We start from the raw sequence: 16,518 nt of genomic DNA, 5'->3' as shown, positions 1-16,518 counted from the left end.
TCCTGGGTCAGGAAGATCCCCTGGAGGAGGAAATGGCAAGTCACTTCAGTATTCTTGCCTGGAAAATTCCATGGACTGAGCACACACTCATGTATGTAATAAACTGAAGGGAAAGCTGTTTCTCATGGTGCAAAAACAAACCAAAAGAAGGATACATTTGGTTTAACCAGTAAATAAGTTTATATGGTAGCCCTTTTTCCTTACGGCAGTGTTACAGTGATCTACATTGTAATTGTGAAGAGAAATGTATAAAAATGGAGCAGTGAACTGAGCTAAAACTCTTGGTTATACAGAACTCAAGTTCTTTGCGATACATCATAGTCGTCACCAAGAAGTTTAAACGGTAGAAATAATGATAGTAAATTATCAGATTAGGTTTTCTCACATATACAGTTGGCAACTAAATATTTACTACCAAATATAAAATAATTCATTAACCTGCTCTATAAGCTTGAAGAAGCCCCAGCTGTATGTCCTTGAAGGTGTCCCAGTCACCCACTCATATCAAACCTTCACTTTTGACCAATATAAAGATTCCTGAGGTAGGAATGGCCGGTTTTCTTGGCATCAGACGACTATAATCGTCCATAAGTCACAACTAGACAGAAAACTACTTGAAGATTCAGGACAGTACATCATCTCTAAGAATAAACAACCCTCATTAAATTCTCATAACCTGTCCACAAAATGGAGGGGAGTATCTCTAAAATGCTTTAGCCAATCTGTGTATCTAAAATGCCTCTAATTTTACTCATGAGAGCTCATATGCAGTATTCATCATGCTTGTTTTCATGCCTTGTTTTCACCAATAGATACACATTTTTGTCATCAGTTATTGACATGCAGATAACAAAGGTGCCTCTAGTAGCCTCCTCAAGTATATGGACTTTATTATTAGAATCCCCCAAATTTTTCCTGGTCTGTGATTCTTGCGTAGATGCAACACTCTTACTAATACACGCCTTTAATCACATTGCATTTTAAAGTAAATTATTGGCATTATAAAAATAATATAACCATTCGACATATAAAATACGCTGTTGAGTGCCAAAGTGTAAGTTGTTATCTGGAGTTTTGGAATTAATGGCAGAACTTTTATGTAACTTTATTTTTTAAAAATTCACCTTACGTTTTAATTTAAACTTAACATTCTTTCCTCATAAATGTCCAACATGTAATTAAAGGAAATCTTTCTCCATTTTACAAGTCTATCTACAGTTGAAACATCCTCTAACTCTGACACTTTTGCTAGTTTTATTCATGGACAAGATTGTACTTTGTTGATTGCTTACGCAGTTGATTAAACCCTGTATGAGAGCTGACTGGGTAGGAAACCAGAATTATCTTCCTTAGTCACCTCATAGCTTTATAAGAATAAAGGAATCATTCAGCTGGAATATGTTCAGAGAAATATCTGTTTTTTAAATTTATATTTCTTTACTCCCAATACATTTTAATAAAACAATGTATAAGAAATCAACTATAACTTATGTGTCTTTAAGCAGCTTTGGAAAGTAAAATATGCTTTGATGGGCATATTTTCTCAAGAAATTTCTACCCACCAGGCAGAAATATTTTTTGATTGTCATAATGATAAAATATAAAAACAAAAGCTGTGTGATTTGGGCAAGTGTCTTAACTTCTCTAAATTCTTGGTTTCCTCCTAAGTAAAATGAAGTTCACAGATTTAAAGATTAATAAGATAATATTTTAAAAACCCATAGTAATGTGTCCAGCACTGCATTCTCAAAACTGGTAGTTATATCCAGGAAAAAAAATTAAAAAAAAAAAACAAAACATTTCTAGAGAGGGATCAGTAGTGTCCGAGTGATGTCAGGCCACTCAGAGAAGCTTGGACAACATAGAATGAGAACCTAAAATGCAGCATTTTCTAGAATGTGACATATGTGCACCTGAACAACTATTCACTCTGCAAACTAACACACTAAAATTAATAGAGCTTTTGGAAGAAAAAGTTAAGGTTTGGACAGAGCACTTAAAATCTGTGTAGTTTTACATTCTTGTTGTTAGTTCTCTAGTTATAATCCTAATAAAAATATTAACAGTTAGTAGATCTTTAACCTTTTCACCAAACGTCACAGTCACCTAAACCCTTGTATCATCACTGCTGCTGCTGCTAAGTCACTTCAGTCGTGTCCCACTCTGTGCAACCCCACAGACGGCAGCCCACCAGGCTCCCCTGTCGCTGGGATTCTCCAGGCAAGAACACTGGAGTGAAGTGCCATTTCCTCCTCCAATGCATGAAGTGAAAAGTGAAAGTGAAGTTGCTCAGTCGTTTCTGACTCGTAGCGATCCCATGGACTGCAGCCTACCAGTCTCCTCCGTCCATGGGATTTTCCAGGCAGGAGTACTGGAGTGGGGTGCCATTGCCTTCTCCGTGCGTCATCACAGTTCCACAGTTCCTCTTAAATGAAAGAGATGGGAATTACTGAACACATTTGATTACGCTAGTTTCTTCAAAAAGTTAAATGTCTGAGTAGAGATACAGGGAGAAATGTCTTCACAGATTCTTCAGTTCTAATTGCATCTTTGCAGAGAGCTTAACTTTTGAAAAGTGTAGGGTTCTTGATTTCACTAAACCAGCCCCTTTGTAGTGCTAAAGTGATGGACTTGTATAGGATTTTTAGCCCTCATTTCTACTTCTTAAGGCTTTTATACATTGCTAAGTTTTTCTTTTTCATTGGGATGGACGCTTGCTCCTGATCACTTTAAAACATTAACAAGCTGGGAAAAAAATCATATGAACCAACAGGACAATCCAAAGTCCAAATTATGTTGATATTGTTCATTATTTACCAATAACAAAGGAGCTCTTTTATTTTACAGAAAAATGTGTGATAGCAGAATATACTATGTATTGAGTGAAAGAATATTTTGAATTCCCCTTAAGCTCTTTGCATTTAAGTTGTTAATAGAAAAAAAAGGAATATAAATCAAGCATATTTCTTTTGTTGCTTCTATTTCATGTATATCAAATATTTTTTAGGGTAATTTAGTGGGTTAGCCGCGTTAGCAATATGTTAGTACTTTCTTCCATTTTTCTTGTATTTATTCCCTACAGTTGGCTGAGAAGTTTATGAAAACTATCTCTAGATCACTAATGGAAGTCCCCATTCCTGCTGATAACTGTTGTTTTCCTATCAGTTTGATTCATTATCCCTATAGCAGTATCTCCCCCCAACCTCTTTAGATGTGCCTCTAATTCACTTTTATTTATGCATTTCAGAAGTTGTTGTTCAAGATAGGCAAAGACCATTTTGATCAAGTTGTTCCATATATACAATATATTTTAGGTTTTATATTGGTATTGAAATATTACATACTACTCATTTCATCAAATTGAATAATCTTTTTTATTTATTTTTAATTGAAGAATGATTGCTTTACAATATTGTGTTGGTTTCTGCTATACCTCAACATGAATCAGCCATAGGTATACCTGTGTTCCCTCCCTCTTTAACCTCCCTTCTGCCTCCCACTGCATCCTACCCCTCTAGGTTGTTACAGAGCTCCAATTTGAGTTACCTGAGTCACACAGAAAATTCCCATTGGTTCTCTGTTTTACATATGATAGTGTATCTGTTTCCGTGTTACTCTCTCCATTCATCCCACCCTGTCCTTCCTCTCCCCACCTGTGTGTCCATAAGTCTGTTCTCTATGTCTACGTCTCCATTGCTACCCTGCAAATAGGTTCATCAGTAACATCTTTCTAGATTCCATATATATGTGTTAATATATGATGCTTATTTTTATCTTTCTGACTTTTACTTCACTGTGTATAATAGGTTCTAGGTTCATGCACCCTGTTACAACTGACTCAAATGTGTTCCTTTTTATGACCGAGTAATATTGCATTGTATACATGTACCAAAGCTTCTTTAACCATTCCTCTTTTGATAGGCATCTAGGTTGCTTCCATGTCCTAGCCATTGTAAATAGTGCTGAAGTGAACATTAGGGTACATGTGTCTTCTTCACTTTTCGTTTCCTCAGGGTATATGCCTAGTAGTGGGATTGCTGGGTCATGTGGTAGTTTTATTCCTAGTTTTTTAAGAAATCCTCATATTGTCTTCCATAGTGGCTGTATCAATTTACATTCCCACCAACAGTGCAAGAAGTTTCCTTTTTGCCCACACCCTCCTTAGCATTTATTGTTTGTAGATTTTTTTGACGATGGCCATTCTGACCAGCGTGAGGTGATATCTCATTCTAGTTTTCATTTTCATTTCTGTAATAATGAGCAATGTTGAACATCTTTCCAGCATCTTTTCATGTGTTTGTTAGCCATCTGTTTGTCTTCTTTGGAGAAATTTCTGTTTAGGTCTTTTGCCCACTCTTTGATTGGGTTGTTTGTTTTCCGGGTATTGAGTTGTTTGAGCTGCTTGTATATTTTGGAAGTTAATCCTTTGTCAGTTGTTTCATTTGCTATTATTTTCTTCCATTCTAAGGGGTGTCTTTTCACCTTGTTTATAGTTTCCTTTGCTGTGCAAAAGCTTTTACATTTAATTAGATCCCACTTGTTTATTTTTGTTTTTATTTCCATTACTCTAAGAGGTGTGTCATAGAGGATCTCACTATGATTTACTTCAGAGAGTGGTTCTGCCTGTGTATTCCTCTAAGAGTTTTATAGTTTCTGGTCTTACATTTAGGTTTTTAATCTATTTTGAATTTATCTTTGTGTATGGTGTTCGGAAGTGTTCTAATTTCATTCTTTACATGTAGCTGTCCAGTTCTCCCAGTACCACTTATTGAAGAGACTGTCTTTTCCCTATTTGTATGTTCTTTGTCAAAGATAAGAAATCTGAATAAATTTATAAAAATAGTTTTGCTCTATTTTAATTGTGTCACTTTATATAGGTATTAAAGCTGCAAATTAATACTGTACTCAAAAAATATGCATAATTTTTATGTGATTTTATTTTAGCTACTGTAAGAAGAGATGATTCCAGTATTTCAAGTCCTGATATCCCTGATATTGCACCAAGTAGAAAGAGGAGGCAACGGATGCAAAAAAATCTGGGGACAGAACCTAAAGTGGCCTCTCAGGAGCAACAGCTTCAAGAAAAGGAAAAGTAAGTCATCTTATTCTTTGCTAAGTAGTGAAGTGACATTAAAAGAATCTACATAGTCTTCAAATTATCTTTTTATTTCTGAACTTACTTCAGGCTATTTTTTAGAACAAAAATAATGATTTTGGAGATTGTAAAGTGTTTAGATCAATACATTTTCCCTGGTATTTAGTTAATTCCTATTAATATTTAGAGCAGATGTGCTAAAAAATATAGCAAATTTTTTTCTTGTGGTTTCTATGGATTAATTAGAAGTGGCATGCTTAGTCATTCATTCATGTCTGACTCTTGGCAACCCCATGGACTGCAGCCCGCCAGGCTCCTCTGTCCAAGGGGATTCTCCAGGCGAAAATACTGGAGTGGGTTGCCATGCCCTTCTCTAGGAGAAATGGCATGTAGGGTACTAAAAAATATTAAAATCCAGCTTGTGTTCACTAAAGTATTTTGATCTAATGTACTGCTCTGAAGAGACTCATAGAACATTCAACTTAGCCACTTGATTTCATTCTTCTTGATATTTTTTCAAGTAAAATGTCTCTCTGTAGTCATCTACTTATTTCTCTTAGATTTTGGAATTATACACTGAATTTGTGCTGTTTTTCACTTTTTGGTTCAGACTGTCCTCCTTCAGTAAACATCCCAAATTGGTTGTCATGAGTTGAGATGTTAGGATAATGAACATTTCATTGAGGCAAAAAGTCTGCATCAAACAGATTTGCGAAACATTGCCCTCACAAAATTTTTGTTTGGGAAATGTAATGATTTTTATGAAGAATATGTTATTACATATACTGGGTTTATTATTTTTAAATTATTTCTTATGCAGTTTAAATTTTTCTCAGTTTTTATTTTGAATATGGCAAATAGAGTCTACATGAATAAAAATTGTTGAAGTCCTCAAGAACTTTTGAAAGTGTAAAGGTACCCTGAGAGCATGAAGTTTAGAATTCTGATATGGACAAAGAGGATGCCAAGACAGGCACAGTCTATACCTTGAGGAGACTGAGCCTGACAGGAGAGAGGTTTCAAATTTCTTGATAAAAGTATCCATTGTACAGTTAGTGGTGGTATTGTTTTGTTTGTCTATTTATCATTGGGTTTTGTGTTTATGGTCGCATTACCATGGCATAATGAACCCTTATATCTGACTAAACTTAGCTGGGAAGCCTGACTTCATTACTTGCTTTCAATTTTAAGCATCTGCTGGATTTCAAACATTTATTGTCAGACTGTCACAATGATATTTCCTCTATATCTCCTGCAGTAGCTTCTCAGTAGATTTTGCATTCATTGTATGACTTCCACATGATTTCACATCGTCTAAGGAAATGCAAAGTAGATACAGTTTTTTGTTGAGAATAAATAATTTTGACTATGACTTGCCCACACTCATTGATTCATCCATTCGTGTATCTTTCTTTTATGTTTACATGCTGAGCAAACTAGATATAGCCCCTGATGTCATAAAGCTTAGTCTGCGTGAGAGAAAACAAACATTATTCATAGATATGAGGAGTACAGTAGTGGAGTAGAGAGCAGAGATTTAGGCAGAGAAAGCAGCCTGTGAGCATGTACATAAGGGGGACTGTGTGAAGGTTGTGGGAATGGAGGCGGCACAGAACGGAGGGAGTACAGTGAGGCGGAGGCTCCTCAGAGGCCAGTCCAAGCTGGGCTGTGTGGAACCTTCTTAGAAATTAAGCTTTTTCTCATATATATGATAGCATTTCTATTTTGCACATCACAGAGGACTTTTCTTCTTGGGTTCTCTTGCTTTTTGAGTTATTGAAATATTAGATTCACTAGATATCTGTGATATTTCAGTTGTTATAGTGTCTTCTCACATATAGTCATTTAAACTTATATAAAGCCATTATATTTCATTTCATTTTCATTTTTTAGCTCTGCTTTCAAACTGCTAAATGTTGTACAGTTTTGGATTCCCAATAATAAAACTCATTCTTTTGAAACACAGGAAACTAGAAAATTGAAAACATGCTGAAACTTACATAGAGTACTCACAGGGATAATAGTTTAATTTGGCATGTGTTAGCAGTCCTGAGGTGCAGAATTGTACTGACATTTTGCCTTTTTTTTTTTCCCTTTGGTAAATATACATTTTTTTTTCAGGAATAATTTTAGATCTTTTGATGATTTCCTGTTTTTAATAAGACTCTGAAATCCTTGAGTCTGGTATATATTGATAAATATTCATTAAAAATTCGAGTGTGACTAATCCAGTCAATATGATTTTACTTGGGGAACCCTCATCCTGTTCTGTCGAATAGCATCAACACTAAGAGTTATTATTCAGTATAACCATCTGCTGTACACTCCTTGCTATTTACTCTCTTACATCACTTGAAATTATGATTTGTAGAGTTGTTTGGTATGTCCTTTTAATTTTACATATTAAACAAAATGAACCAGCTAGCAAAGACTATAGAGACTGTTAAATTATTTTCATCCTTATACATACTGTATTAATATCATTAGATAAAATTCTGAGTATAAATAAAAACATGGCAAAATTATTTTCTATAAATATACAATGGCACAGTATGTATATAAATTAACACTATATTCACTTAGCTTAAATTATTAATGCTTTTTCATGTAATAACAGAAAGAATTTTCATTTCAGGTTTTTCTAAATTTAGGAGCTCTTATTTTTTCAACATCCTGAAAAATCTAATATAATAAAAGTCTACTAATGCCATTGTGTTGGTATGACATGAAATCACTGTGACTAGGTGGACTAGTTGTGTTATTTTAACAAAATGAATGACCCAGTCGTTATTCACTTGTTTGTCTAAATTGAGTCAGTGTCCCAGTCTTACTGAAATAAGCACTCAGTTAACAAAATTAGCCAACTAACAAAATGCTCAGCCCAAATGATTTAATCAACACTTTAATGTCTGTAACTTCAACTATTTCAGCCCATTTCTTCCCACCTAGAAATTATGCTTTACCTTCTAATAGCTGCTCTGTTTCTTATCTCTATAGATTCTCTTTATCAAAAGCTACTTTTAAGAGATACTGAAATTAGTATCTGAACAAGAGACCTATAAATGAAAACTTTGTCTCAGAGTCAGGGCTCCAGATCCTGGAAGAGGTGGCTAAGAAGAGAGCCAAACCCAAGTTACAGCCAAATAAGTTTGTGCTAGAGACCAAGACAAGGAGTTAAACACCAGGCTACACCATACAGACCTAGTTACCAGAACCTGGATATGAAGTTCTTAATAGAGCAGGATTATTGCAAATCTCAAGCAACTCTAACTTAACTTTGAGCTCTTCCTTAAATGACCCTTGACTAAAAAAAAGCATTAGCTTCTGTGGTCAAAAGAGCTGCTAAATATATAGGTAAGAACAAAATGCCTCTCACTCTGAGATTTGGATAAGTGAGGAAAGAAAGTCAGATGTTTATTGAAGTTAAATGATACTGAGTACAGAAGTTATTCTTTATGATATCATTTACAGACTTCATTCTATACAATTATATAAGTGAAAGTGAAAGTGAAGTCACTCAGTCATGTCTGACTCTTTGTGACCCCATGGACTGTAGCCCACCAGGCACAAAGGCTTTTATATTCAAATAAGTTTAAAAATTGCTGCACACCATATCACAACAAACTTGGAAAATTCTTCAAGATATGGGAATACCAGACCACCTTCCCTGCCTCCTGAGAAATCTGTATGCAGGTCAAGAAGCAACAGTTAGAACCAAATGTGGAACAACAGACTGGTTCCAAATTGGGAAAGGAGTACATCAAGGCTGTATATTGTCACCCTGCTTATTTAACTTATATGCAGAGTACATCATACGAAATGCCGGGCTGGATGAAGCACAAGCTGGATTCAAGATTGCCGGGGGATATATAAATAACCTCAGATATGCAGATGACACCACACTTATGGCAGAAACCAAAGAAGAACTAAAGAGACTCTTGATGAAAGTGAAAGAGGAGAGTGAAAAAGTTGGCTTAAGACTTAACATTCAGAAAACTAAGATCATGGCAGCTGGTCCCATCACTTCATGGCAAATAGACGAGGAAACAATGGAAACAGTGAGAGACTTTATTTTGGGGGGCTCCAAAATCACTGCAGATGGTGACTGCAGCCATGAAATGTAAAGATGCTTGCTCCTTGGAAGAAAAGCTATGACCAACCTAGACAGCATATTAAAACCCTAACCTTTGCCAACAAAGGTCTGTCTAGTCAAAGCTGTGGTTTTTCCAGTAGTCATGTGTGGATGTGATAGTTGGACTATAAAGAAAGCTGAGCGCCGAAGAATTGATGCTTTTGAACTATGGTATTGGAGAAGATGCTTGTGATTTTCTTGGACTGCAAGGAGATCAACCAGGCAATCCTGAAGGAAATCAGTCCTGAATATTCATTGGAAGGACTGATGCTGAAGTTTCAGCTCCAATACTGTGGCCACCTGATGTGAAGAACTGACTCACTGGAAAAGGCCCTGATTCTGGGAAAGATTGAAGGTGGGAGAAGAAGGGGACGACAGAGGATGAGATGGTTGGATGGCATCACTGACTCGATAGACATGAGTCTGAGCAAGCTCCAGAAGTTGGTGATGGACAGGGAAGCGTGGCATGCTGCAGGTCATGGGGTTGCAGAGAGTCGGTTACAACCAAGTGACTGAACTGAACCAATATAGCTCCCATGCTCCATTATGCTCCAACCTCTAAAACTTTATAGTTTATATATTAATGAAGATTTATATACTAAAGGATCTAAAGCATCCATAGTAAATTATTCATTTGACTTGTTTAATCATTGTTCAAAAGTACTTGATGCATAGCACCCTCATGCAGTCCACCTCCCTCTCTCCCAAAAAGGGCTTAGTGACAGTCCAAGGGATAGCATTATTTTGGGCCATAGTTTGGGATATAAACTCTGAAAATTCTCAAACATCAGTGATTTTAAATATATAAGAAACTTCCAACCTTAATTAGAGTTTTAGGCATTAAATTTATCTCAAGAATGAAATTTTAGTTTGTATATTGGACCTTCTTCCCCACCTCCCGATCTTCCCATAAATCTACTACTTGTCCAACTGTTTGATCATCTAGGAGCAGCAGGGTTATTTTCTAAGAGAATTTTAGTGGTTGGAACAAATTTGTACACCTCTAAAGGAAGGAGTTGGAGAAGGCGATGGCATCCCAGTCCAGTACTCTTGCCTGGCAAATCCCATGGACAGAGGAGCCTGGTGGGCTGCAGTCCATGGGGTCGACAAGAGTCGGACACGATTGAGCGACTTCACTTTCACTTTTCACTTTCATGAATTGGAGAAGGAAATGGCAACCCACTCCAGTGTTCTTGCCTAGAGAATCCCAGGGACGGGGGAGTCTGGTGGGCTGCCGTCTCTGTGGTCGCACAGAGTTGGACACAACTGAAGCGACGCAGCAGCAGCAGCAGCAGCAAAGGAAGGAGTTCAACATTCTCAACTGCAATATAAAACCATTAAAATAGTTTGGGCCAAAAGTATAAAAGAATACTTGTATAGTCTTTAGATAATTTTATATACTCTTTATTCCTGTATAACAGCAAGTAAAAATATATATGTTCACATATCTCAGGTATGATTTTGTCTTCTTTGTGATGGATGTCTTCTGAAAACACAGAATTCGAAAACATTCTTCCAAACAACCTTAAACATATTGGTAATTTGTAACTTTTCACAGATGTTGCTTCTTGAACTATAAGGAAGAAGTTTTAACTGTGTGTTCTGAATCAGCCTTTCAGCAGTCCCATTTAGTAGTTGTGTAGCTGCAATATTTTAGGTGATGGGTGGGTTGTAAATCACATGTGTGTGTGCACATTCATGGCAAACACATGCACACCCCAGGTTAAGTTCATGATTTAATTATCCATGGTTGCACGATGTTACCATAGTCCGTGTGGCTACACAGAGCAGGAAACGATGCAGCACATCTTAGCAGGTATTTCCTCACTTCTTTGGAGTGGAATGTGGTGTGCATTGCCACTGCTGATACGCTTTATATAGGATACAGTCTTCTACTCAAAGAAGCTCAGTTCTTGCCTTTTAAACTAGAAGCTAACAGCATCATCTTGGATGAAATTGTGCAATCCATGCACTTTTGTTTAGAGAAATAACTATACACATCAGGCTTTCCTGGCTCTGAACCAAAGTTCTCATTTTATACGCTGAGGGCAAACTTCTCTGTTACTCCAAGTATCTCTTGACTTCCTGCTTTTGCATTCCAATCCCCTATGATGAAAAGGACATCTTTTTTGGTGTTAGTTCTAGAAGTTCTTATAGGTCTTCACAGAACCGTTCAACTTCAGCTTCTTCAGCATTAGTAGTTGGGTCATAGACTTGGATTACTGTGATGTTGAATGGTTTGCGTTGTAATCAAACCAAGATCATTCTGTAATTTTTGAGACTGTACACAAGTACTACATTTTGGACTTTTTGTTGACTGTGAGGGCTACTCCATTTCTTCTAAGGGATTCTTGCCCACAGAAGTAGATATAATGGTGATCTGAAATAAATTTGCCCATTAATTAAATTCTTGTTCATTAATTAAATTTGACCACATCCAGTTTACCTTGATTCATGGACCTAACATTCTATGCAATATTGTTCCTTACACATTGGACTTTACTTTCTCCACCAGACATATCCACAGCATAGTGCTGTTTCTGCTTTGGCCCAGCCTCTTCATTCTTTGTGGAGTTATTTCTCTGCTGTTCCCCAGTGGCATATTGGACACCCACCGACATGGGGGGAGGGCGGGGCTCATCATCCAATGTCGTATCCTTTTGCCTTTTCATACTGTTCATGGGGTTCTTGAGGCAAGAATATTGGAGTGGTTTACCATTGCTTAACCTTTAGAGATGTCTTTTTTCTCTGATATTTACTGATTATTGGCATTTCATCTTTTGTTTATTATCCATCTATAATCTCAGCTTATTTTCAGTGGAGGTCTTTGTCCCCTACTGCTTCATTAAAAAATGTTACTTTTATGTTACCAAGAGTATCATTTGCCTTTTAATTAATATTAATGACATTTTGTATTTATATGAGTTATTAGGCAAATCCATCTGTCAATAATAATGATAATATTTAACATTCATTGAATACTTATGATATAGACATTGTGGTAAACCCTTTATATTCCTTTTATATGTTTCACTAAACTATGCTCATTTTATAGATGGAAGATTAGACCTAGAGATATTAGATAACTTGCCTGAAGACAAAGCTGCATCTGTGATTTTGAATGTAGGATCATCTTATTCCAAAGACCATACTTTTTAGCTACTTTATTATACTGGATAAATAATAACTGATATTTAGTTTGAATACTGTGTGCCAAAAGTTATGTTAAGCACTTAAATTCCTTTAATTTCTTTAATTCTTACAACAACTCAATGAATTAGGGCCCTGTATTTTAAAAGGGAAGGAAAGTTATGACCAACCTAGATAGCATATTCAAAGGCAGAGACATTACTTTGACAAAAAAGGTTCGTCTAGTCAAGGCTATGGTTTTTCCTGTGGTCGTGTATGGATGTGAGAGTTGGACTGTGAAGAATGCTGAGCGCCGAAGAATTGATGCTTTGGAACTGTGGTGCTGGAGAAGACTCTTGAGAGTCCCTTGGACTGCAGGGAGATCCAACCAGTCCATTCTGAAGGAGATCAGCGCTGGGATTTCTTTGGAAGAAATAATGCTAAAGCTGAAACTCCAGTACTTTGGCCACCTCATGCGAAGAGTTGACTTATTGGAAAAGACTCTGATGCTGGGAGGGATTGGGGGCAGGAGGAGAAGGGGACGACAGAGGATGAGATGGCTGGATGGCATCACTGACTCGATGGACGTGAGTCTGAGTGAACTCCGGGAGTTGGTGATGGACAGGGAGGCCTGGCGTGCTGCGATTCATGGGGTCGCAAAGAGTCGGACACAACTGAGCGACTGATCCGATCCGATTTTAAAAGGTCAGTAAATATGAGATGCAGTGACTTTCAACTGCTTGTTCAAAATTTCTGCAGTACACAGTAGAGATAGGACTGCATCTGTGAGTATAAAGAGTGGCTTGGTAATACGTCCTGCCTGCCTTTCAACATGGATATGAGGGTTAGATGAGATCCCATGTATGTAGCACTATCTAAGTAGTAAGCTCTAGGAATATGATGCATTGTTATTTTTAAAGCACTGTTTTCCCCGGGTTTTAGGCTAAATCTTGGAAATCTGTTCCTGGAAAGTAAACTGTATTTATGGAGTTTTTAAACCTTTAGTGTTTCCTTTCCTCATAATTCTTATGGAAATGAGGATCTCCAATAACCTTCTAAGTGTTAACTCAACAAATCTTTCTGCCCACTTAGCAGTCAATAAGATAATATTAAAGGACAATAACCAAATTAGAAGACCAGGTTTTAGAAGCAAATGGGAAGACAGAAAGAGAGTAGAGGGAAGAGAGGAAGGGAGGAAAGAAGAGAAAAAGAAATGTGGGGGAAGGGAGAGAGGGAGTAAGGGTAGAAAGAAGGATTTATGTTTTATATATATATAATTTCTAACTCATTCAAAAATTTACTTATTTTAACAATTTATTTATTTACATCTGCCAATATAGAATATGGTGGTTGACCAGCCTTTTCTTTCAAAAAGAATATGTAAAATAATTATGCTCCAATTAAATAATTTAATTAATTTTTTAAAAACCTGTTTTCATGTTTCTGCCTTGATTCTTAAGAAAATACCTAAAAATTTATCGTGTGCTTTTTTTCCTAGTTTAAACTTCAGTATATTTGATTTGTGTGTGCATGTGTGTATTTAATTTTTATGGATAATATAATTCATCAGATTCAAATATCTAATTCTTGAAGATTTTTGGTAACTGAACTTTAAACTTCTTCAGTGTCAAGTTAGGGACATTAAATGTTTGTGCAATTGCTATATGTTTACTTTAGTCATCATTAGCAAACCTCATTTTTTACACAACTTTAATTTTATCATAATGTTTATCTTAGTTGCAAAAGTAAATACAGTGGTGGTTTTAAAACGAGATAGGTTTTTATTAGCTTCACTGAGTGTTTACCTAACTGTTCAGACCGCGGTTTTCACTTTCCTTGCTGCGCGATTTGATTAATGGCCCCCTGGACTTGTTCCAGAATATACTGATTATGGTCAGTACATTTCAAAGATGATTTATTAATTGTGTTTGCAACTCAAAATAATTAAGTAAAGATTGATCATATGCATTATTATAGGTTTGCCAATAAAATCAGCAATTATACTTTGAGATAAAGGTTGCCCAAATGGCCATTTTTTCAGTATACAGAAAGGACAAAATATTAATATTTAAAAAATATATACAGTATCAGCCACAGTGTTGTGGCCTTTTACAGCATGATTATTAAATATGTGAGAAGCTTAGTCTAATAACATGTATTTTAAGTTCTTTTTTAACATAATTTCAAAATAATATGTTTCAATGGAGATTACATAGATGTTTAAATAAAGTATTTCCATGTTTATAACTCATTCTGGAAACAACCCTCACTACAATTCCCTCAGGCTATTACATGCATTTAGATTTCAAATTAGTGGCAGACTTGGATTTCTGTTTTTAAAAAAATTTTAATAGGGAGCTATTATAATCCTTCTGTGTTTTAGGTAGAGGGACTTTATCACATATTTCATATATATTACGTTTCTATCCCTTGAAAGACTTTCTCCCATAAAATTTTTCTACATTTAGCTTGACAGTAGTTATTGTTTCAGGCATTTTAAGTATTCTATCAACACAGAATAAAGTATAAATATTCATTATACCTGGTCAAAGGGGTTATTAATCAAAGGAAATGACTCCTTGTTCATAATTTATACTTTAATATTGAAAGAAATAGAGATATATTTATTTTTTCTTATTTGGCATACTATATTCAAAATTTAGGTTTTAACTGAAATTATGTAACTTAAATCATCTACTGTGATATATAACTAGATGTTAAATAGATATTTCTTTTGTATTAAAACATAAAGAAACTAAATAAAATGTTTTATCAAAATAGAATTGACGACTGTTTCATGTTCTAAGCTTGTGTGAAAGTATAAACTGCCCATGTCAAAATAAGAAAAGAGAAACTCACAAGTAATTGAGATCTTGGCAAACAGTAAAGACATCAAATATGAGAACAAGGTATAAGAAATGAACAAACAAAAAATTAAATAAATTAAACATATATAACTATTCATAAGCATTATTTCATGATTTTGTTCAGTTTTAGTAAGCGGGTTCCTCCCTATCAGGAACAGAATGTTTAAGTAAATGTGTGGGGAAAGAGTCTGGAAGATTGGGGACCAGTGACCATATTATGAGATGCATAGAATGTAGATTAAAATAGCAACATCAACAGAATTTGGGACTCCAATGCTAAGCTGATTTACTTGAATTTATTTTATGAATGCAACAATGACTTGCTAAACATTTTGAGCTAAAGGATCACAAAATGAACTGCACTTTAGGCAATTTTTTCTGGAAACCATGCATTTGAAGGAGTGAATGTTTTCAAATTGGCAGTGAAGCTAGGATATCACAGTGGGCCAAGAAAAATTATCTGAAGAAAAAATAATGATTGTAGGTATGAGCATGGTTTTAAAAAAAAAAAAAAAAAAGGATGGATTGAGTAACACTTGAGGTTGCTATCCTTTTACTAGGGAAGAACTGGGAAGCCTCATCAGCTATTGAAAGCTATTTGTTAAACACTGTCCTTATAAAAGTAAGTCATCTGTCTTACTTTAGAAATCAGCCTACCACAAAGGCTGGATAAACAAAACTTGGTGGCCGTGGGCATTGACTTCCCCAAACTGGAAAAGTTTCTTTTGTCAGGCTAGCATATTTATACACTCAAGTATATAGACATACACTACATTAATTTTATATTATTTTACTTCTTTTTTAATTCAGTTTTTAACTTAATTTTTAGCATATAGGAAAGTATTTTAATCAGTAAACTATGTCTAAATCACATTTTGAAAATGCTGTCATTCTGGAGTATGTACTGTATAGCCTCTGAAAGCCTTCCTTGATGTAGCTGGTGTTCTTGTTAACCTCAATCCCAGAGAAATATTCCTTTTGGACATATACTTTCATTTCAGTTTGAAATTATGGGATTTTTCTCGCTTAGAGATATATTCTACTTATGGACTACAGAGAAAAATCAACTTTTTCACTGCCACAATCTGTTATGGATATAGTCTTGATTTTATAAAGTGTTTTGCCTAGGGCCAAAAATATATAAGTTTTGTAGGAATTTCCAGACTATAGGGGATAAAATAGGAATTGTATTCACAAATGAATTTGGCAAACTAATGAAGTTATGAGATAATGATATAAAGGCAAACAGACATATATCCAGAAACCATGAAAATAATACTTCTTTATTTATTGTG

At 35.5% G+C, this 16,518-nt stretch overlaps 1 protein-coding gene across 8 annotated transcripts in view; it reads left to right on the top strand.

Moving 5' to 3' along the window:
* XRCC4 (X-ray repair cross complementing 4) overlaps positions 1-16,518 on the top strand; it is a 304,283-nt gene that overhangs the window by 193,387 nt on the left and 94,378 nt on the right. For 4 of the 8 annotated variants that reach the window (XM_025292254.2, XM_044947330.1, XM_044947332.1 and 1 more), the window contains exons 7-8: positions 4,945-5,092; positions 11,743-12,027. In XM_025292254.2, the coding sequence (XP_025148039.2) occupies positions 4,945-5,092; positions 11,743-11,953 (359 nt within the window). In that variant the 3' untranslated portion in view covers positions 11,954-12,027. Of the gene's footprint in view, positions 1-4,944; positions 5,093-11,742; positions 12,028-12,282; positions 12,578-16,518 lie in introns of those variants that run through there. The other 4 variants (XM_025292255.2, XM_044947333.1, XM_025292256.2 and 1 more) reach the window with 3 other exon arrangements.

Source organism: Bubalus bubalis, chromosome 9 (genome assembly GCF_019923935.1).
Source record: "Bubalus bubalis isolate 160015118507 breed Murrah chromosome 9, NDDB_SH_1, whole genome shotgun sequence".
Lineage (NCBI taxonomy): Eukaryota > Metazoa > Chordata > Mammalia > Artiodactyla > Bovidae > Bubalus > Bubalus bubalis.
Note: the sequence above shows the minus strand (reverse complement) of the source record. Positions and strands in the feature narration are given on the sequence as shown.